Here is a 21,430-nt window from a genome sequence, read left to right on the forward strand (position 1 = left end):
GTCACTCAATGAAGCATTTAATAAAGCCAAGTATTTTTCTACTACAGTACTTTATTCCTGTTTGAAAATAATTCGGTGGAACGATAACATGTTTAAAACTGATTATAATTATTACATTTGAAGTGCTTCAAAACCATTTATTAAAATATACATTTTGTTATTATACTTTGGGGAAAAGATGTCTTATATGTATCTGTTTCCAATGTTGAATCTGAATAAATACATTGAACACCCAAAAAAAGAATATATGGCAGAAAACACTCAGGTGACTTGAAGTTCCGCTCTGAGACTCCCAATTTGGCCAAATTTCAAAATTGTCCGATATGCATGTGTGATACATCATTGGAAAGCTTAAAATCTCAATTTTCTAGGGGAAGAAAAATTTTGAACAGGAGGGCATTTAAGAAAAAAAAAAAAAAAAATTACAGCAAAACCCTATCTGGAGTGAGAGCCCGCTAGAGCAGAATTACAGACGCCATGACTATAGTGATATTATCGCATTCTTACTTTGTTTCGATCCAAAAACTCCATGTAGCATGTATCACTGAGTGTCAAAACACAGCTGTGAATGGCCACAGCTGGATTTTTGGGGGATTTTATGAGTGAAACATGGTAATATAACAAGGGTCGCTATGCAGAAATCGCAGACATCAAGCAGTGGTCGAGATTTTCTTTTTCAAAAATTTACCCTTTTAAACATTTTTTTTTTCCCAAATTTTCTTTGTTTGGATCGATTATTTATCATCTAAGATATTGGAGAAAATGCGACGGTATTAAAAAAAAAACAAAAAACAATAAAGCGATAGTTATGAGGTAGATATCCGTAACTTTTTCACAGATGCCATTTTTATCATTGTCACATAATTTGTTTAAAAGTTTAAAATATGTGAGTGAATAATTTTTAAAAGTCTTTTTTTTTTTTTTTTTTTAAACGAAATATGAGACATCAATTAATGATTCTAAGCTAAAAATGATAGACATTTTGAATAATATATATAATTACCTTCGTTTTATGGCTGGGTTGAAGCAAAAGCGGTTGCACGACGTCTGTAAACGGGGGTTTTCAGGGTAAAACGGGCAAATTAAAAATAGTCGGAGGCTTAATGCGCCATGAATCTGCTATGGCAGCATATAAACATATTGTTCTATCAAACACAACAGTTATTTTGGCTTAAAACTACAGCAGTTTCTTTTAAAGAGGAGTGCAAGAGCAGAAACTGCTTTTTCAGTCTTGTCTATGTTTTCCGTCATAAACACACACGACTCTGCGGTGGGTTCTGGTCCCCATTAACCGCGAAAAACGACGGATCACTGTATCCCCATTTTTGTCCAGACAAAGTAGTGCAGCAGAGTGTAGAAAGAGGTGAAGGAGAGATGAAAGTTGATGAGCATGAGCAGAGGTGAATTGACTCTCAACAAGGGATGTGCCAATTTTGATTTTGAATACTGATGGCTGAAAAACAAAAAAACGTCACTTTACAGAAACTTATATTTTGGTTTGATTATGTATAATTTAAAGAGATAATTTTTTATTTATGATAGATGAGTCCTGAAAAAAAAAAAAAAACGATCGCCAGCCAGTTCCCCAGTATTGTATTAGGTCTAGTGATGCCCCTGGCATGGACTAATGGAAGTTAACATTTCGATTTCTACATCAAGCAAGTACTAGCATAAAAAAAAATAAAAGCAGGTACAAAATCATTCATGTACTGTATTTGTTTTATGTCACGGGAATTTCCCAGCTGGGATTAGTAATCTGATTCTGATTAGCAGGATACGCGCACAATATGCGTAAAAAAATACTCATTCTTTTTCTTAATGTAGAAAAAATATAAATTTTACTGTCGCAAAAATAATTTTCCAACAGGGATCAATTATAGTCTTCAATTCTGAATACCAGGCAATAAAGTATGCTTCAGGACAGTTTTTTCCCTGTTGCTGTGTTTTTATGATGGCCAGTAAATTGATACGAGCGGGTGGGGGGTATGGCCGTCTGGTAGCGCCATTGAGGCAAATGTATGTCAAATATACTGTTGAATTCAACTGGTTTAACATTTGCAGGAACAGTGCTCACGAGAGTAGATGGCTATTCAAAAGTTGATAATTAAGGGATTTTACCCTTTATAGAGCAAATGAATATTATTGGTCAATAAAAAAACTGTAATATCAGCAAACATTGTTTTTTTTTTTTTTTTTTTTGAAGTATTCATCATCATTGTATTTTATATATTGTTTTTATAATTATAAATTAATACAATAAAAAATAAATTGAATTAGATTGAATAAAACAAAAATACACCATAGTTATGGCCAAGGGCGTATGTTTGTTGTTAACATTGGTAGGGATGATATAACAGCATAACCTGTAACACTTTTTGCTGGGGACAGGACATTAATAAGACCAAACAGATTATTGAACGGGGGTCAGGGCTACTTGTCATGAATATGAGCCTAATTAATTAGCAAATTTAAATTGCAGTATTTGAACATAAATTATATTAACATGCACAATAAATACAAACATGTTAATCATCTCTCAACTATCCAGGAATGCAAAAATAAACATTTGTTTTAAAACTACTCAACATTGTCTTTCTAAATAAAATATAGCTGAAAAACTTTCTTAGTCAGGGAATAACAAAAATCGAGCCTTCCTTCAGGTAGAAAACTACTGCTTTTGTCCACAAGCACAGCCAAACTCAATAAAAAATGAAAGCTCCTTTGGGCTTCTTTAAGACCTTGTAAATAAAATGAAAGTTGGGGAGAAGGTGTGAACCTCGGTTCACTTCATTTCTCACAGTTTAATTAATGTTAACAGTAGAAAACACGTACAGGAGGACACTTCTCTCTAAGCAGCTTCCTACTCGAGTTTTGCCGGTTAGCAAGTTCATAGTTTAATGTTATGCTAACTCTGATGCAGGTCGGACTTTACATAGCAAAATTAGTGGTGTGTTCCCTACTTACACAACATTGACTTCTTTTTACATTACTCACAATGGCTGCTGCTGACCGGGGGAAAAAAAACAAAAAACTTCTAATATCCCTCCTCTGAGAAGGTGGGGGAGGGGGCATTTTGTCGACATGTTGTCTTGTCAGGGCTGTGTGTGTTTTTTGGTGGGTTGGGAGAAGGTGAAGTCATTACCCAATCAAACGTGCGGTTGGGGGACCGGCACATTCAGCAAGTGAAAAGGGGTAAATGTAAGTCGGAACATAAAGAAAAATAATCACTTCATTATGGTAGGGTCTTACAACATATGGGAAGACAATCTAAATGACTTATGTAACTGAAGTCATTATATAATGCAAATAAGGTTGCTATAAAGTTGGTGGGGACAATTTGAGCATCCTGAAAAGATGGTGCCCTTGGTTATGGCCACAAGTAATACTGTAAAGTTGATTTTTTTTTTTTTTTTTTTAGTTCTATTATGGTTCCTAACTCATCGCATGCTACTGACACCGATAGACATCAAATTCATTTAAATCAACTCAAATCAAATTTATTTATATAGCCCTCTAGAGGAGGACTGCCTGTGAATGCTCTAATTTCAGTGCCGCTGACGACGCTAGACGTCCAATCCATTTTGACTTGGAGGGGCGAAGGAACAGAGAGATGAATTCTTCTATAATAAAAAAATAATTTAATAATTAGTTAATAATTAATCATCATTGAGTTGCCTGTAAGGGTTTTTTATTTTATCATTTAGATTCGTCGATGGAAGGGGTAAAATGTATGGTGTAGAATTTGTCGGCACATCCACCTCACAGTTCATTTCTGGGTTCGAATTTCGGTACCAGACGGAAATTGTCGACTTGTCACGAAGAAGCCCGAAGTGTTGGTGTCTTAGCAACTAATGTGTTTCGGACAACCCGCGTTGGGAAAGCAGGGGGGAAAAGACCTCGTAATTGTCCCCCGCTAAACATTTTCGGATTGTTCGTGATTCTACGTGACAATGATGATGAACAACACTGAATTGTTGTCGGATGTCAAAGTGCGTATGCGTCGAGATAATGAGGCGAGAAGACGAGCGAGGCTGCTTGACGACAAACAGAGGAGCATCGGAGTAAGTTGGGGTACAGAGGGAATGCATGTATTCTTGGTTGTAAACTTGTTTTCAAACTTTTGTAGATCGACAAAGAATTTCTTGACAAGCAAGTTGCGGAGAAGATTGCAAGGAAACAGGCAGAAAAGGAAGAACAAAAGGCCTATGGTGAGCACTTTTTTTTTTTAATTATTATATCGGTGTAATATACTTTAAAACAAGGGCGTAGGTTTGCATAGGTACGGTAGGGACATAACACTAGCAACTTTTCAGGATGGTCAAATTGTCCCCATCAACTTTTAAGCAACTTTATAGAGTTAAAATATATAGGTAATTTAGATTGTCTTACCATATGTTGGAAGGATAAAATAGACCCTACCGTTATTCAGTGAAGTATTTTCATTATGGTCAGACTTACATTTATCCCTTTTCACTTGCTGAATGTGCCGATCCATTTTTTCCCCCTCAAAGAAATGTTTGGTTGGCTGATGACTTGAAGCCCCCCATCCCGCCACAAAGACACACACACAGAGATACTCACACAACCCCGACAGATTCATGTCGACAACATGCCACCCCTTTCGGAGAGGAGGGATATTAGAATTTTTTTTTTTCTTTTTCTTTTTTCGGCCAGCAGCAACCACTATATGTCATGCAAAAAGACAATAATGTTGTGGAGGTGGGGGAAACACCACTAATTTTGGGGGGGACAGAGCCCTCTCCATTGCTGCCCATTCCCTTTGGAACTCACTCGTTAAACCCATCCGCACCTGTTCAGATCTTCCTTCATTCAAAAAATTGTAAAAATTCAAAAAATTGTAAAAAGAAAAAAAAAACTCACCTTTTTAAATAGGCTTTTAATTTATAATTCTTTTCCCTAATGTTTTGTACTGCTCACGTTGTGTGAGCCTTTTCATTGTTTCAACTGTAAAGCGTCTTTGAGCATTGGTAAAAGCTATAAATAAAATGTGTTATTATTTTAAATTTTGCTACTGAAAATCCGAACAGCAACAGTTAGCATAACATTAAACTTGCTAACCGTCAAAACTACTGCGGTCAGGCCAGTCTCCACAAGGAACAACGAAATCAAGCTACTCATCCCTTATTTGGATCATTGTTTGCGTTGTAATTGCATTGTAATGATCGTCCCTACCAATGTTGAGACCAAACCTACGCCCTTGCTTTAAAATAATAAAAATAATAATTGGGATTTTTAATGTGTACATTGCAAGACTTACACAGTATTTAACGATTTTCTTTTCAGTTTAGACAGGAATTGATAATTGTGCTCATTTTTTAAAGTGATGAGTAACACTGTCTAAAATATACTTGACAGAATCAACTGTGGAGAAATCATTTCAGTAATCTAATAACAATTTATAATTCTAGAGAAATGTACTCTAAGGCCCTGCAACAGACAGACATTCATTTATGCAATGTATGATTCAGTTACAAAAATATTCATAATTCTTTAATTATGTAGTATACTTTTAATCTTGGCTTAAAATTGTTGTTTTGGTTCGCAGATCTGCATAGTTCTGAGGTTCTTTGATCGAATCTTGAATATGGTTTTCCTGTGTGAGGTCTCCAACATGCTTATGCGGCTTATCTTGAGATACCTCACACTTTTAAGAAATAGGCATGTAAAGTTAAGTGAAGACTGTAAAAGGTCCGAAATTAGTTGGGCTCCACTTCATGGACAAGCCTACTGTGGAAAATTATACTACTCAGTTCAGCTGTTGAATTAACCAGACATAGTTGTTCTCGATAGATGCCGCTATGATGGAAAATATATATCAGGCTCCCCTGCTCCATAATCGACAAGTAAAGGTTACACGTGGCTCGGAAAAGGCCACTGTGGACTTCTACCCTCATCACCAGCAGCCCAGGGGCTTTCCCACGGATCAAGGGCACCTGACTATGTTGCCTGGTCTGCATGGGGAGGATCCGGACAGAGGGAGCCGAGTGCAGAGACAGAAGGAGCAGCTCCGAAGGTGGCTCATCCAGCAGCGGGATGAACAGGCTGCAGAAAAACACAGAAAGAAGATGGAGAGTAGGTTCGAAAGATTCTGAAATGCATGCGATGCTGAGCTCACGATATGCATGTCTGGGCCTTCAGAACTGCAAGATGACCGACAACGAGTCCACATGGACAATGAGGCTGTGCAACTCCACAACAAAGACCTGGAGAGGAGAAAAGCAGCAGCAGTGGTAACCAAAGAATGGAACGTCAACACAGTGAGTCATGCCTCCAGACACTCAAATGTGCTGGAAATAGAGCATGTTGACACACAACACTGAGAAATATGAACTATTTGTGTTTTTGGCCATATCAAAAACTTGTGTTACTTTAAAGAACATTCAAAAGATTGACTTCCAAGTCAAATCAAATGTGTATCACATCAGTCAAAATCTCAGAGTTGTTACATCGTTATTCTGATTTTTAATTCAGATTGTGGTCATCATTTTGTGGCTGTTGTGCGTGCCAACGCTCAAAGAGAACCTATGACTTAAAGACTTGTAGGCCCTAATGAGCCACACTTGTTCTCTTTTACTAAAATGTGTTATTAGAAACACAAAAAATATTGCCATTGATTTAAAAATATGCTATTTAGTACACGTTTTGATCTACGGAGGGCGCCATGTTTTATGCGCACAATGGAAATTCGGGGTGATGACGTAGTTTGTCACTGTCACTAGATGATGATGGTCTTCTGCAATGGCGTACCGCGCACAGGCTATTTTTGGACCGTGACGTCGCATCGTAAAGCGGAAGTAAAGCCGAAGTGGGACATTATAGACCCGCCCTCGCATAGACCCAACGTAATTTGTGCTACTTTTCTCCGGTAATCTTTCAAAAACGAACATGCCGATCACGCATTGCTTTTTTGGAACTTATAGAAACGACTCTAGACATTACGACACATGAAGGATGTTTTCTTCATACGTTTCCGGAAACCAAAGACCGAATCAACTTGCGCGGACTTTTAACACTAGCTCGGTGAATCCATTCACATTTCATATGCAGTAAACATTATGTTGGGTTGGCATGGTCTTTCAGAGGACAAAGAGGTAAGCCATTTTTATATTTTTAACTTATTTTTTTAGCGTAACGTTGTGCCGTACTGCTTCTGTCTTACAATGAATGACCTGAAAAGAATTACAATGGTATCTGACTGCCACTGTTACCGTTTCTGTCATATATATAAAAAAACAACTTTAGTAAGGGGGGAGTGTAAATCAATTATAGAATTAAGATTTGTTATCAATGAAAAAATTAAAAGTGTTCGTTGGCTGTCACTGAGTAGCATTTGCGATCGCTACACAAAGCTAACTAAATTACCCCCAAGAACGGTAAGAGACGTAGGACAACCAGAGGATATATAAGAAAGACAGGGCTGATGGTAAAGGATAGCTTGTTGTAACAGGAGAATGTCATTGTCAGTCGCGTCGATGAAAAAGCTAACGCTATGCTTAGGTCGGCTCGTTTTTTTCGTCTTTTTCAGCCTTCGAAACTAAAGCCATCTATTTAACTGAACATTTTTATGTTCTTCCACATCTTTGCCAGTCAATTTGGCACCAGGCACATCATTTTTGGAGAGAATTGGTAGATTTAGCTCTGTAAACATCTCCGTCGTACACGATTTCCATTCATTTCCTATTAGGGACAAACGGTGACTTGTCCCTACTTAGCAACAGTAGCTAATGTCATGATTATTAATTAGTGGAAGTGACGTGTTGCTTGCGGTACGCCATTCCTTCTACGCAGCGAGACATGCCACGCATGTGCACATCGGTTAAAAGTGGCGAGTACTTACTATTAGTGTTTTTATTGAGTCTTTTATTACCTTTTCATTGTCTAAAAATACTTTTTGCATGTGTTTCCCTTTCATACTTTTAAGCATTGTTTTCTTGCGGTAGCATTAAAGCAGATTGTTGATCTGTTGACCACATTAGTCACGTAGCGTATTTAAACCACCCTTATTGGATATTACTACGTTTAAGTAATTTCTTAAGGCATCTTTAGCATGTTCTGTCTGTATGCATCTAAACAAAGCAAGCTGAACGTGTACGGTAGTACTTTGGGTGTCAAATTCGCCTCTTGTAGGACATTTCGTCAGTATAGCACATTTTGGTAGAACACCGGTTTTGTCATACTCTCATCACGTCTTATCCCGTCTTTCCTGTTCATTTTGCTTTTGCTGCTCGTTTTGTGAAATATCGACAGTGCAGTCGTGTTCATTATTATTCCTCCCGGGTTCAAATTGGAAGTGCAGAACCGACAACATGTTTACAGTGGGGCAAATAAGTATTTAGTCAACTACTAATTGTGCAAGTTCTCCCACTTGAAAATATTAGAGAGGCCTGTAATTGTCAACACGGGTAAACCTCAACCATGAGAGACAGAATGTGGAGAAGAAAAAAAAATGAAAATCACATTGTTTGATTTTTAAAGTAATATTTTGCACATCATGCTGGAAAATAAGTATTTGGTCAATACCAAAAGTTCATCTCAATACTTTGTTATGTACCCTTTGTTGGCAATAACGGAGGCCAAACGTTTTCTGTAACTCTTCACAAGCTTTTCACGCACTGTTACTGGTATTTTGGCCCACTCGTCCATGCAGATCTCCTCTAGAGCTGTGATGTTTTGGGGCTGTCATTGGGCAATACGGACTTTCAACTCCTTTCGCAGATTTTCTATGGAGTTGAGACCTGGAGACTGGCTAGGCCACTCCACGACCTTGAAATGCTTCATACGAAGCCACTCCTTTGTTGCCCTGGCTGTGTGTTTGGGATCATTGTCATGCTGAAAGACCCAGCCACGTCTCATCTTCAATGCCCTTGCCAATGGAAGAAGGATTTTCATTCAAAATCTCTCGATACATGGCCCCATTCATTCTTTCCTTTACACAGATCAGTCGTCCTGGTCCCTTTGCAGAAAAAATAGCCCCAAAGCATGATGTTTCCACCCCCATGCTTCACAGTGGGTATGGTGTTCTTCGGATGCAATTCAGTATTCTTTCTCCTCCAAACACGAGAACCTGTGTTTCTACCAAAAAGTTCTTTTTTGGTTTCATCTGACCATAACACATTCTCCCAGTCCTCTTCTGGATCATCCAAATGCTCTCTAGCGGGCTGCAGACGGGCCTGGACGTGTACTTTCTTCAGCAGAGGGACACGTCTGGCAGGGCAGGATTTGAGTCCCTGCGGCGCATTGTGTTACTGATAGTAACCTTTGTTACTGTGGTCCCAGCTCTCTGTAGGTCACTCACTAGGGCCCCCCGTGTGGTTCTGGGATTTTTGCTCACCGTTCTTGTTATCATTTTGACGCCACGGGGTGAGTTCTTGCATGGAGCCCCAGATCGAGTGAGATTATCAGTGGTTTTGTATGTCTTCCATTTTCTAATAATTGCTCCCACAGTTGATTTCTTTACACGAAGCGTTTAACCTATTGCAGATTCAGTCTTCCCAGCCTGGTGCAGGTCTACAATTTTGTCTCTGGTGTCCTTCGACACATGGCCATAGTGGAGTTTGGAGTGTGGCTGACTGAGTTTTTGGACAGGTGTCTTTTATACCGATAACGAGTTAAGACAGGTGCCATTAACAACGGTAACGAGTGGAGCCTTGTTAGACCTCGTTAGAAGAAGTTAGACCTCTTTGACAGCCAGAAATCTTGCTTGTTTGTAGGTGACCAAATACTTATTTTCCACTCTAATTTGGAAATAAATTCTTTAAAAATCAAGCAATGTTATTTTCTGTTGTTTTTTTTCACATTCTGTCTCTCATGGTTGAGGTTTACCCATGTTGACAATTACAGGCCTCTCTAATCTTTTCAAGTAGGAGAACTTGCACAATTGGTGGTTGACTAAATACTTATTTGCCCCACTGTATGCGACAGTAATGGCTGGAAACTTTTTATCTTGATTTATCTTGATCACAAAAAATGGCTCTTGAAAAGTGGTGTTTAGATGATCATTAGACAGTAACAAGCACAATTGACTGGTTTGATTGACTGATTTTTGTCTTGTTGATCACGTTAAGATTTACTAGGCATAGTTTTGTTTTAAAAATATGAACTCTGACATCTGACCAGACATTAAAATGTCATGGATCCTCTTAGATGACAAAGACAGAAGAAAAACGTCGCCAGGTGCGTAATGAGGAACTTATCCAGCAGCAAGGTCAACATGCAGGCTCTATGGGAGCCCCTGGCCTTTGTCCCAGCAGCGACAGGAAGCCACCTCCTGAGAGTTTAATGCAAATCACTGTATTCCACAAGAATCAAATTGAGGAGAAATTGGTAACAGCTACATAATGGCTTGAGGCCTAATCACATTCTCTTTCCATACATGCAAAATGTGCTGGACTTGATATGGACTTCTGTTCTAGTTAGCAGAATTGAAGAAGAGGGGAGAGGAGAGGCAAAACGACGGCATCCGTCTGGATTCGGCACGGATGGCCGTGCTCTTGGAGAGGCAGCAGGCCCGAAACAGGAAGCAGTTTCGACGCCGTGTGGACACCGTCAACAAACAGCTGGCAGCAGCACACCAGAACAGGTACAACACACACAAACAGAACTATCTTGTTCTCCTATGTTTCATTGACTAGTCATGTTTTTTACTTTAGGAAAGAGGACTTAAGGCATGGACACATTGATGAGAGCTTCTTCTCCCAGTTTAACACCAGCTGCCGTTGATGATGACAAGAAAGTGATGATGAAGTATTGTGTGTTCCATGAATAAGTAACTACGAAAACAACATCTTTTTAGTTTTCAATGTTTTTATAGGCAATTTTTGACTAATGTCACAGTCAATGTGACAACACTCCTCTTCTTGGAGAAAAAGATTAAAAACAAAAAGTGAGCAACAGCAAACGACACATTTGAAAAACAAGCAGAGCATGTAAAATTGAGAAAAAGCCAAAAGTAAAAAAAAAAAATTTAACCTACTTTTGTGGTTTCAACATTTTCTTAAATAGCTTTCTTGAATAAAAAGCCATCAGATTCTATTCATAACTTTCATGGTTCTGTTGGCTTTATCAAGCTGTGATCTTCAGCTCTCATTGGAGTGGTTCGCAGCAGAGTGTGAAGCAGTTGGGATGAGAATCAGCACCTCAAAATCGGAGACAACAGTCGCCATTTGCAAAAAGGTAAATTTCCATCTGATGGACAGTATTTTGTTCAAGAGTGAGGGAAGAATGGAACGTGAGATTGACGGGCGGATCATAACGGGATCTGCAGTGATGCAGACTTTGTATCAATTTGTCATGGAAAAGATGAGCTGAGCAAACACAAGCCATTTTGTCTATTTAACAGTCAATGTTCATTCCGAAAGAACAAGATCCCAGATACAAAAAAGTCGAAAGATAATTGCTGGATTCATGAAAAAAAATCTATGTAAGATCACGTTGCCAAAACAAAGGGTGGTTCTACAACCTCAAACATTGAGTCAATAGCGTACCGTATGAATGCAATTTTTAGACCGTGACTCGCCGTCTTAACCTGAAAGTGGGTCAATATAGACACGCCCTCGCATACAACTCATGTTATTACTACTTTTTTTTCTGCCGGTAATCTTTCAAAAAAGAACATGCCGAGTAAACACTGCTGCTATGGAACTTGTAGAAATGACTCTAGACATTCAACATATGAAAAATGTAAAAAAACACTTTAGTAAGGGGGAAGTGTAAATAAATTATAGAATTAAGATTTGCTATTAATGAAAATTTTAAAGTGTTCGTTGGCTGTCACTGAGTAGCATTTGCGATCTCTACACAAAAATAGCTATGAAAATTACCCCCAAGAACTGTTTGAAACGTAAGACAACCAGACGATGTAATATAAAAGAAAGACAGGGCATATGGTGGTAAAGGATTATTTGTTGAAACAGGAGAATGTCAGTGGCATAAGGCAATGCACACAAGAAAAAGGTGTCAATAAAAAAACTACGTCTGGATCAGGTCACTCTTTTTCCCGTCTTTTTCAGCGCTCTTGAACATTTGTATGTTCTTTCACAACTTTACCATTAAATTTGGCACCAGGGACATCATTTTCGGACAGAATTGGTAGGTTTAGCTCAGTAAACATCTCGTTTGTACTCTATTTACACGCATTTAGCATTGGGATAAACACGAGATTGACCCCCTGAGCAACAATTGCTAACATCATGAATATTAATGAGCAAAAGTGACGTGTTGCGTGCGGTACGCAATTGTGTCAAACAACATCAACAACATTCTAAAATTGTGTTTTTTTTTCCAGATTTTCAGTGGTCATAAATGCAATTTAGTGGATCAAGATTAATACAAAATATTGTTTAAAAATGCAAGTATGCACATTTGTAAAAGAGATAGTATGGTTCTTTGAGCACCATGACAAACCTGCCTGCCACCATGAAAAAGTGCAAATTAAATGATTAAAAAACAACCAAGTGCCTTCGGTTCAGTGCCAGTGTTGTTGACTCATTCACTACCATTTACAGCAGTAGATGTCCATCCATTTCAGCTAAGGCTGGCCTTCCTAGTTGAAATGGAGCGGACGTAAATCGCCGTCAATAGCACCGACGCATGATCCTTCACTGTCAGCCCTCCCAGCTAGAATGGATTTGACGTCTATCGCAGTCAGTGGTAGTGAATGAGGTAAGAGCAAAGCCGCATATACATCCTCACAGTACCGCAGCGGAATTAAAGAGTTTCTTCCAAGGCAGCATATTGGGATAAGCACAAATAAAATTGCCATAAACACAGTTTGGCTTCTGGAACGCGTTTTCAGAGACAAACGTGTCCCATTTCCTCTCCCATGCGTCAAGAGCTTTGTTCTGCAGTTCTGGTTTCAACGCGCTGTATCTGGATGGAAATATTGGCAACACGTTAGCGTGCGAACTCAGTTAGGACCTTCGCCTCACGCGGATGCAACTCACAAAATGGAGTTGATGGCCAGTTGCTTAAGAGTGCCCAAGTTTGATCTATTGCCGCCGAAGCCCACGAAGGCTTCGTAGAAGTCGTAGGATAGGCCTGAGGAACCGAACATAGCCGGGTCGTCGGAACTAATCACCATCGGGTGGTTCTGTGACATCAGAGTTGCCGCCGGGTGGTTTCGCAGGTCATCCACGAGCTTTAAGACCTGCTCGATGACAACAGCACTACCACTCACTCAAAATGCAAAACAATGTCTGAGGAGTATTAATATTTCAATTAATTTTATTTGGGGGAGCAAGTATACCTGGTTGGATATGGGACACACTTCCACAGCCACACCTCTCTTCCTAGATAGTTCGCGAGCCAAAGGGTGGCGAGTCAGTGCAAATCCGTGTCCAATTCGCGACGTATTAAACAAAATGGCGTCAAGCAAGTTCTGGTCAACGTCTGTGCCTTCCAGATCTGCAGTAATGGAGTGCAAACAAAACATATTTGCCATTCAAAGACTTCCCTTTTCCTTAATCCTTCCTTTCTCCAGCTTGATTGGAAGCAACTTGTGCTCTTACTTGTCTCTCCGGCGTGGAAAAAGTAGGGAAGTGTCACGCCCATCTGAGATGGTAATGATAAAGCATCTCTGAAATACCAAAGAGGCTTTCCATCGTCTACGCGGCCGACCTGCACATAAGACACGTTAAGTCAACGTTTAACATTACACTGACATAAAGTAATGAGAAAAGGTCAAGTAGAGACCTTATTCATATTGTTTTGACCTTTTGATTTTTTCAAAAAATGGTTGCTTTGTATTTTTGTACAACACTTTGTTTCAGTTGAAGCTGTGAACTCAAAAGTTGTGATTTACCACCGTCTTGTATTTGAGGTGAGTTTCTCACCAAGTCAAAGCCGACCATCAAGTCTGGGAAGTCTTTCTGCAGCTTTATTGCCTTCTTCACCACTCCCTTCAATGCAGCTGAATCCATTGTTCTGAAACGTAAGCTGTAATCAGTGCTCATACGTGGTAAAATTATTGTTCAGCGCAGGACAGGCACCTATGCACTATGAAGATGAATCTGCTTCCAAAGAAATCAGGGTGGTCTGAAATGAACCGTTTGGTGACGTCACCGTAGGTTTGAAGCGCCCACACGGAGTCATGAGTGCTGCCGTCCAGCTCGTAAGTCTGAGTGTAGTCAACATGTTATCAGAAAATGCCCCAAAAGTCAATACGAAAGCATGTAAATATGAACAGTAGTTACCTGCAAAAGTAAAGCACGTATTTCCAGATACATGACGTTATCTTTGTAAAATTGGCTGAGGCCATGGTAGTAATAGTCTCGAAAGACTGGAGCATATGTAATGAGACCCATCACAGCCATGAAGTTCATCTGAAACCTCTCCCAAACCACAGCTTGGTGAGGATACAAAGCCTCAGGATCATCATCAGTGAAGAGTGTCATGTTAGCCAGGATGCTGATAGAATATGTAAAACAGAAAGACAAAGATACGAGGTTGAATCAAATATTCATCCACACTTTTTTTTTTTTTTTTTTTTTTGTGTAAGAACACAAACACAACAAAGATTTGTCATTTTTCTACAAAATCTCCACCCATTTCGATGCACAAGCTTATCTGAGAAGAAAGTCTTTGGCTGGTCACACAACAATTTATGCACCGCTTTTTGCACTGCTTCATCAGGAGAAAATTTACTTTATTGTACCCAAGGATTTCATGAATGATTTCTTGAGCAGAGCCAAAACTGATCTGCAAAGATTGTGCTATCACATCATTGGTTATGCGTCGGTTTGCAATATCATTTGTTGAACTTGCACAGTTTTCTCTTTACTGGTGGAGGTTGATGGACGTCCTGCTCCTTCTGCATGTTTCACACTGGTCCAGCCAGTTTTAAACTTCTCAATCCACTCATATACACATTGTTCTTCTCTGGTGCGTTGTCCAAGTGGAGCGCCCATTTTGAAGGAATCCGACGTTCTAGCCAGACTGCCGGAATCGCGCCAGCTGAACTGCCGGACCCGCGCTGGCGCAGCTCCAACGGCCCGGGCCGGCAGGACCCCGGCAATCTGGCCTGAAGGAAGAAACTCCGCGCATTTACCTTTGTAGAGTTAAGACCTTAGTCTTAACTAGAGATGTCCCGATCGATTGGGATGCCGATCGATCGGGTCCGATCATGTCATTTTCAAAGTATCGGAATCGGCAAAAAAATATCGGCCATGCCTTTTTTTAATATACATATATTTTTTAATTAAATCGTTTTCTAATTGTATTTAACGTTACAGAACTAATATGTTACACTCATCCAGAGTCTTTAGTTCAGGCTTAAGGTAGGGTTATCAAATTTATCCCGATAATGGCGGTAATAAGTTTTTTATAAAATGTATCACGTTAAAATATGTAACGCAATTAATGCATGCGTTGCACGGCCCACTCATGCATTGTCGCGTTCAATCTGTAATGGCGCCATTTTACCTTTATAGCGAGATAAAAGGCAGCGTAAAATGAGTAGAGTGAATTTTGGCAGCCTGTGGAGGCTTATTTTAATTGGCTAAAGCCAATCCCCCTCCCTACGATTAGAAATATCATGGGAAGCAATGTGGGGAAGCAAGTTAGCAATTGATCTTTTTCTTATCACCTTATTTTATTTCCCAACGCAGAGAAGATATATCAATTGGTAGCACTACGCACAGTCATGGTTCCACTTCCCATCATGCACTGGGGCATGGCTACAGTATCATTTACTGAAAGCTCAACAAATACACTGGATGGCAATATTTGGTCACAATATACAAAGTCACAAGTCTTTCTATCCGTGGATCCCTCTCACAGAAAGAATGTTAATAATGTAAGTGCCATCTTTAGGATTTATTGTCATAATAAACAAATACAGTACTTATGTACTGTATGTTGAATGTATATAATCGTGTTTTATTCATTTTTTTCTTAATGCATTGCCAAAATGTATATGATTAATTAAATAAATTTATCGGGAATGATTGGAATTGAATCGGGAGCAAAAAAAGCAATCGGATCGGGAAATATCGGGATCGGCAGATACTCAAACTAAAACGATCGGGATCGGATCGGGAGCAAAAAAACATGATCGGAACAACCCTAGTCGTAACCCTTTGTACTGACTCCATTTTGAAAGGTTTAAAGAAGGCTCACTGAAAACAAGTTGACAATTTATTGAGGTCAACAGAGATCAAAACGGCAAGGTGAAGCAAAAACACTCAGGCGGGGAGGCAAGCTCATTCCAAGGTCACCATATCAGAAGTCAACAAAAGGTTCCAGACAAAAAATGACCACGATTAGTTAAACATTCAGTTTTTTGAAGGCTCTCGCAGGGCGGGCTGTGGGCAGGAAGAAGGGTGTGTTTAGGATTGTTGTCTGTTTGTGAATTGGACAGGAGGATTCGGGAGTTACTGTTGTCCGGGCAATGAAAGTTGTGGATTTTGCCACTTCAGCGTCAAAAGGGCTCTTGGAGTCTTGTGAGTCGTGTTATCAGTTGGATATCAGATATTCTCCGGGGCTCCTTGTGTTAGGACAGAGTGTCCCACCATTTGTTCTGGACTGTCCAGGAGAACTGATTGAGAGAGTTGTTGCGTCAATTTTGCTCATGACGCATACGTTGGGCTTCAGTGATAAGAAGGCATCATGTATCTTTTATGCCCATTATTCTGCTTGTTTTCCTTAAACTATGGTATGAGTAATATTTATTTTATATGTCATGTTATGTACGTTCCATTTTGTTGTTTTTCGAAACCTAAAAATAAAAACGACACCAAAAATCGGATTTCTTTATTGCATTCCTATAATTTCATAAAAGCAATGAAACAATTCATTAATATTATAATGACGTTAAACTTGAGGTGGCATCATACATCAGAGTAGTCACGTGGTGCATTGGATGCACTGCAGGGAAAATAAACATTAAATCATGAAGGCTCATTTTGTATTTTTAGCCGACTTAGTCATTTTGATAGTAGGCTAATATAGCTAATACAGATACATACAGAATGTGTTGCCTTTATTATTAGGCATATTTAAGGCTTTTAATTTTTTGCGGCTTCAGACATTTTTGTTTTTGTGGTCCAATATGGCTCTTTCAATATTTTGGTTTGCCGACCCCCTGCCTGGAACTCCATCGCTGGAACAGTGGTGAGTCTGACAACCGTTCCGCAGATCAAATTTCTAGGGCGTGGCAAGCCACAGCAAATAGATAGCGGAGTGGACCAATCAGCGACGTGACGTTGGTAAAGCGACAAGAAACTCTAGCGCGTCTAAATAGACATAGGCGAGCGGACAACGGAGAAGTTTTTTGAACATGGCTAGCGCGAGACAAGACTGTTTCAGCAACTCGAAGTCTTTTTGGTCATTTAAAACTGAATTTACCGTGGATTGGAACGTATTCTCGGCTCTTTCGTTCGCCATCTGTGTTGTTGTGGAGACGACTTCCGACGCGCAAGACTGACGTTGCTCGTTATGAACACGTCACGCAAATAAAGGAATCTAATTGCACGGATGATTTCGTTCTGGCTCGAGAGGCCAATAAGGAGCTGGGTCCCAGACTCTTCTCACAGTGTTTGAAAAATACAGGGAGAACAGTCTGGCCGTGCCAGTTAAGCCGACCCCTGCCCTCGAGGAATCCACGCAGATCATTGGGAAGACATTTGCTCCAGGGCCATATATTAAGAGGGTTACGACACTCCCATAGGGATCCAGTATAGGATTTTACCTTCGGGTACTTCCATGTTACGTAGCCTCGGGTAGTTCCAAACATGGCTTTGACGAGGGCAGACCGCATTCATACGAATGGCTGGCTGTAAAGTATATTCGGAGGAAAGTTGATGAAAAAAACGATCCCTTTTGAATTTTCAACAGTCTGTAGTCTATCAGAGGCGCTTTATGTTGTACATGTTGAGCGTTATTTGTAGCTACGTGACGTAATTAGGTATACATATATTTTATCTTGGTTGAAGAGCGATTTTCTCCGCTTTTTAAGCTGAGTCTGCTAACTAGGAATGTATCGCCAGGGATAAATTCATTAAGTCACTACTTCTTTTAAATTGTCAACTCTTTCAGAGGCCATTTGTGACATACACACCCATATGTATTTGTGAGTATTGGTTGACGACCGGCTTTCACGTGCTTATTAGCTCAATTTTGTAAGCTTTGAAGTAAGATATCTCCCTCATGAAAGAGTACCAAATCAATGTATGACAACCCACGTATATTCTTTACACCAAAATGTTTGACATTATTATATTTTAGAGATGTGTATGGATTGAAAAGTGATGTCAACAGATAACAGACACAAAAAAAAGCCTTTTATTTCATGTTTTGACAACTGACCATTGCCATCCATTTTTTTCTGCTGCTTTTGGTCCTTGGGGAAACCATGCTGCACAACCAACCATCACATGCCACTGATTTATAAAATGTTAGGTTTAAAAAATTAACCATGACACCAATTTCACCAATAGTTCAATAAATAATGTGATTTTTGTTGTTGTTAATCAAAGTGTAATAAGTTGTTATTGTTATACATTACACCATGTTGAGAAAAATCATAAAATGTTGTTTGTTGTCAAATGTTGTCATATAATGAATATTCGAATATTCTTCTATTTATTGGTGCTAAAATTAGGATGCGCGTTATACACGGTTACAATAATTTCCCCTAGATTTTACAAGTAAATTTGGGGTGCGCGTTATACACGGGTGCGCCTTATATTCGGGAAATTACGGTAATCAAACAAGTACTTAGACATGTGATTTTATCCATTTTTCCATAAATGCCGCAATTACCGCTGTCAGTTCCATTGCAAACCACTACAGCGCTGCTTGTGCTTGGAACTACTCACGCCCTACATGAGCCACGCGACCACCCGCGGTAAGACCAAAGAATGTCGTAACCCTCTTTCGATGGCCCTGATTTGCTCTAACCCACATTTTTTGTCATCCATTGGAACTCAACGAATAAAACCTCACCTGTTGTCAAGATCTGTAACGTTGACCAGTTTGTTCCTAAGTGTTTCCATCAGCATCCAGGCGGAACAGTTCGGGGCAGGCGCAGGCTGACCAGACGAGAAGATGAATCTGACCGCCTGTTTGTCGGTGACACACATGTAGCAGTTTGATCGATACGTAACATTCTTCACGAGCCACTCAGGATCCCCCATGGCGAGGTCATGGACATGCAGAGCTCCGCCTGGATCCAAAGTGAAATTACAGGTGTGGCTATGAATGATGCTATTCAGAATTATTACACACAGGCACATCGGTGTAACTGGTTTCGAAATGAATAATTTACTAGAAATAATCTTTGTTCATGTATTGGACGGGCAGAGTGAATGAGTGGTTAGCAGGTTGGTCTCATAAAACAGAGACACTGGATTTATGGCTAACCTTTGGGCATTTTCTGCAGCAGGCTGAAGATGGGGCTGCGCTCAATCAAGGGTTTCGCCTTGAAGAAGTGCATGGCGGGAGGAAAATGAGCATTGGCCATCTCATCCTGCTTCATTTGGTACAGTCGAGCATCCAGAAGCTTCTCTAAGTCGCTCAGCACAATTTGGCCTCCCGTCTGTTGGGAGGCCTCCAGCTGTATCAGGGCATCCCTCCTCTTGGGGTCCGGCATGGGCATGACACCTGCTGCAATTAACAGTGGCAGGCAGAATACAGCCACGTGGGGGCGCTGTACCACAGCCACCATCCTCCACTAGCAAATGACAGAAGAGACGACCTTAAACAAAAGAGATTATTATTAACCTCTAAACGCCGCCCGCCGGCACATTTTGTTCATGTCAAAATTCGTATCCTAATAAGACCCACACACACAAAACAAATGCTTATAAAATGAGAACCACTTTCTGTCGATTCATTACTAATCCGTGTGATTACTAACTTTGTCGACCGGATTTCGTATAGAAAACAATGATGGGGAGATTTATATTAACGCACTACTTCAAATGAATAAGAAAGCAAAGAATAATATAAACTGACTCGCGTATCAGCCTATTTTAAACAAAGGATGACCGGTGTCGGAACGCCAAAGCTCCGCAATGTGAATTATTAAACTTGACAAAAAGTTACCTTTAAACAGCAGTGCCACCAAATGAATAAGCAGACGATTAGTCGCCGTAAAAGGTTAAAGAGGGACAGAGTTCCTTTCGAGCTCGATCAGCGATCCTGATTCCTGTCAGAAGGACCAGCTCCTGCACTCAGAAGCCCCGCCCCTTAAACAGCACGATTGGCTCAAATGTCATGTAAACAAAATTCACTTGGACAAAGATGAGCAGGGGGAAATCCAAAATTGTCTCAAAGAGCGTTTTTGTTTTTGAGGTTTATTTCGTAATTACATCAAGCAAATCCAAGTTGGATACTTGCTCATCAACTTCAGTCACTGTAAGATGAACAATCATGTTACAACAGAACACCGGTCCCACCTAGCAGCAGAGGTGGGTAGAGTAGCCAAAACTTGTACTCAAGTAAGCGTAGTGTTACTTCAAAATAATATTACACAGGTAAAAGTAGTGATCCAAAAAATGTCCTGAAGTAAAATAATAGTTGGTGAAAAGAATACTCAAGTAATGAGTAACACTGTAACTGCTTATGATGTTTGATTAATTTTGTTTTAAACAATGGTATTATTTGACAGCACAAAGTTATCTATGGCGGAAAATACTCAGGTGACTTGAAGTTCCGTCCAGAGACCCCCCAAATTGGCCAAATTTCAAAATTGTTCTGTATGCATGTGTGATACAACATTGGAAAGCTCAAAATATTAATTTTCTGGGGGAAGAAACATTTTGAACAGGAGGGCATTAAAAAAAAAAAAAAGTGTAGGTGAGAGCATAATTAAAGATGCCATGATTTTAATGAGATGAGATATTATGACGTACTTACCTTGTTTTGATCCAAAAACTCCATGTAGCATGGATCACAGAGTGTCAAGACACAGTTGTCAATGGCGACAGCCGGATTTTGGGGGGATTTTATGGGTGAAACATGGTAATATAACAAGGGTCGCGATGCAAAAATTGCAGACATTAAGGAATGGTCAATTTATATACACATACGTGTATATATATATATATATATATATATATATATATATACAGTGCCTTGCAAAAGTATTCGGCCCCCTTGAACCTTGCAACCTTTCGCCACATTTCAGGCTTCAAACATAAAGATATAAAATTTTAATTTTTTGTCAAGAATCAACAACAAGTGGGACACAATCGTGAAGTGGAACGAAATTTATTGGATAATTTAAACTTTTTTAACAAATAAAAAACTGAAAAGTGGGGCGTGCATTATTATTCGGCCCCCTTGCGTTAATACTTTGTAGCGCCACCTTTTGCTCCAATTACAGCTGCAAGTCGCTTGGGGTATGTTTCTATCAGTTTTGCACATCGAGAGACTGACATTCTTGCCCATTCTTCCTTGCAAAACAGCTCGA

The 21,430-nt window shown here is 39.7% G+C and overlaps 2 protein-coding genes across 3 annotated transcripts; one reads left to right on the top strand and one right to left on the bottom strand.

Annotated features, from left to right (window-relative positions):
• Positions 1 to 3,771: 3,771 nt before the first annotated feature.
• ribc2 (RIB43A domain with coiled-coils 2) lies at positions 3,772 to 11,106 on the top strand. The gene is made up of 7 exons (XM_057835698.1): positions 3,772 to 4,061; positions 4,127 to 4,208; positions 5,812 to 6,093; positions 6,160 to 6,278; positions 10,165 to 10,344; positions 10,434 to 10,600; positions 10,671 to 11,106. The coding sequence occupies exons 1-7, from the start codon at positions 3,951 to 3,953 to the stop codon at positions 10,738 to 10,740; spliced, it is 1,011 nt and encodes a 336-aa protein (XP_057691681.1). The 5' UTR covers positions 3,772 to 3,950; the 3' UTR covers positions 10,741 to 11,106.
• ada2a (adenosine deaminase 2a) lies at positions 10,875 to 20,196 on the bottom strand. 2 transcript variants are annotated; one of them, XM_057835697.1, is made up of 10 exons: positions 20,062 to 20,196; positions 19,378 to 19,687; positions 18,961 to 19,180; positions 14,211 to 14,424; positions 14,007 to 14,134; positions 13,851 to 13,941; positions 13,527 to 13,635; positions 13,265 to 13,422; positions 12,963 to 13,165; positions 10,875 to 12,888 (listed from the first exon to the last, which is right to left on the bottom strand). In XM_057835697.1, exons 2-10 carry the CDS (start codon positions 19,679 to 19,681, stop codon positions 12,708 to 12,710), a joined length of 1,608 nt encoding a protein of 535 aa, XP_057691680.1. In that variant the 5' UTR covers positions 19,682 to 19,687; positions 20,062 to 20,196; the 3' UTR covers positions 10,875 to 12,707. The 2 variants fall into 2 exon arrangements, with proteins under 2 accessions (XP_057691680.1, XP_057691679.1); XM_057835696.1 differs by having other exon boundaries at positions 19,378 to 19,711.
• Positions 20,197 to 21,430: the final 1,234 nt, after the last annotated feature.

The sequence above is a fragment of the Corythoichthys intestinalis genome, chromosome 5 (assembly GCF_030265065.1).
Source record: "Corythoichthys intestinalis isolate RoL2023-P3 chromosome 5, ASM3026506v1, whole genome shotgun sequence".
Classification (NCBI taxonomy): Eukaryota; Metazoa; Chordata; class Actinopteri; order Syngnathiformes; family Syngnathidae; genus Corythoichthys; species Corythoichthys intestinalis.

Excerpts from the sequence above, each read along its gene's own strand:
- ada2a (XM_057835697.1), bottom strand. The coding sequence starts at position 19,681 with ATGGTGGCTGTGGTACAGCGCCCCCACGTGGCTGTATTCTGCCTGCCA. Across the intron at positions 19,181-19,377 it reads GCTGCAGAAAATGCCCAAAG|GCGGAGCTCTGCATGTCCAT; the intron begins GTTAGCCATAAA and ends CTTTGGATCCAG. Across the intron at positions 14,135-14,210 it reads TACGTGCTTTACTTTTGCAG|ACTTACGAGCTGGACGGCAG; the intron begins GTAACTACTGTT and ends GACTACACTCAG.
- ribc2 (XM_057835698.1), top strand. The coding sequence starts at position 3,951 with ATGATGATGAACAACACTGAATTGTTGTCGGATGTCAAAGTGCGTATG. Across the intron at positions 10,345-10,433 it reads ATCAAATTGAGGAGAAATTG|TTAGCAGAATTGAAGAAGAG; the intron begins GTAACAGCTACA and ends CTTCTGTTCTAG. Across the intron at positions 10,601-10,670 it reads GCAGCAGCACACCAGAACAG|GAAAGAGGACTTAAGGCATG; the intron begins GTACAACACACA and ends TTTTTACTTTAG.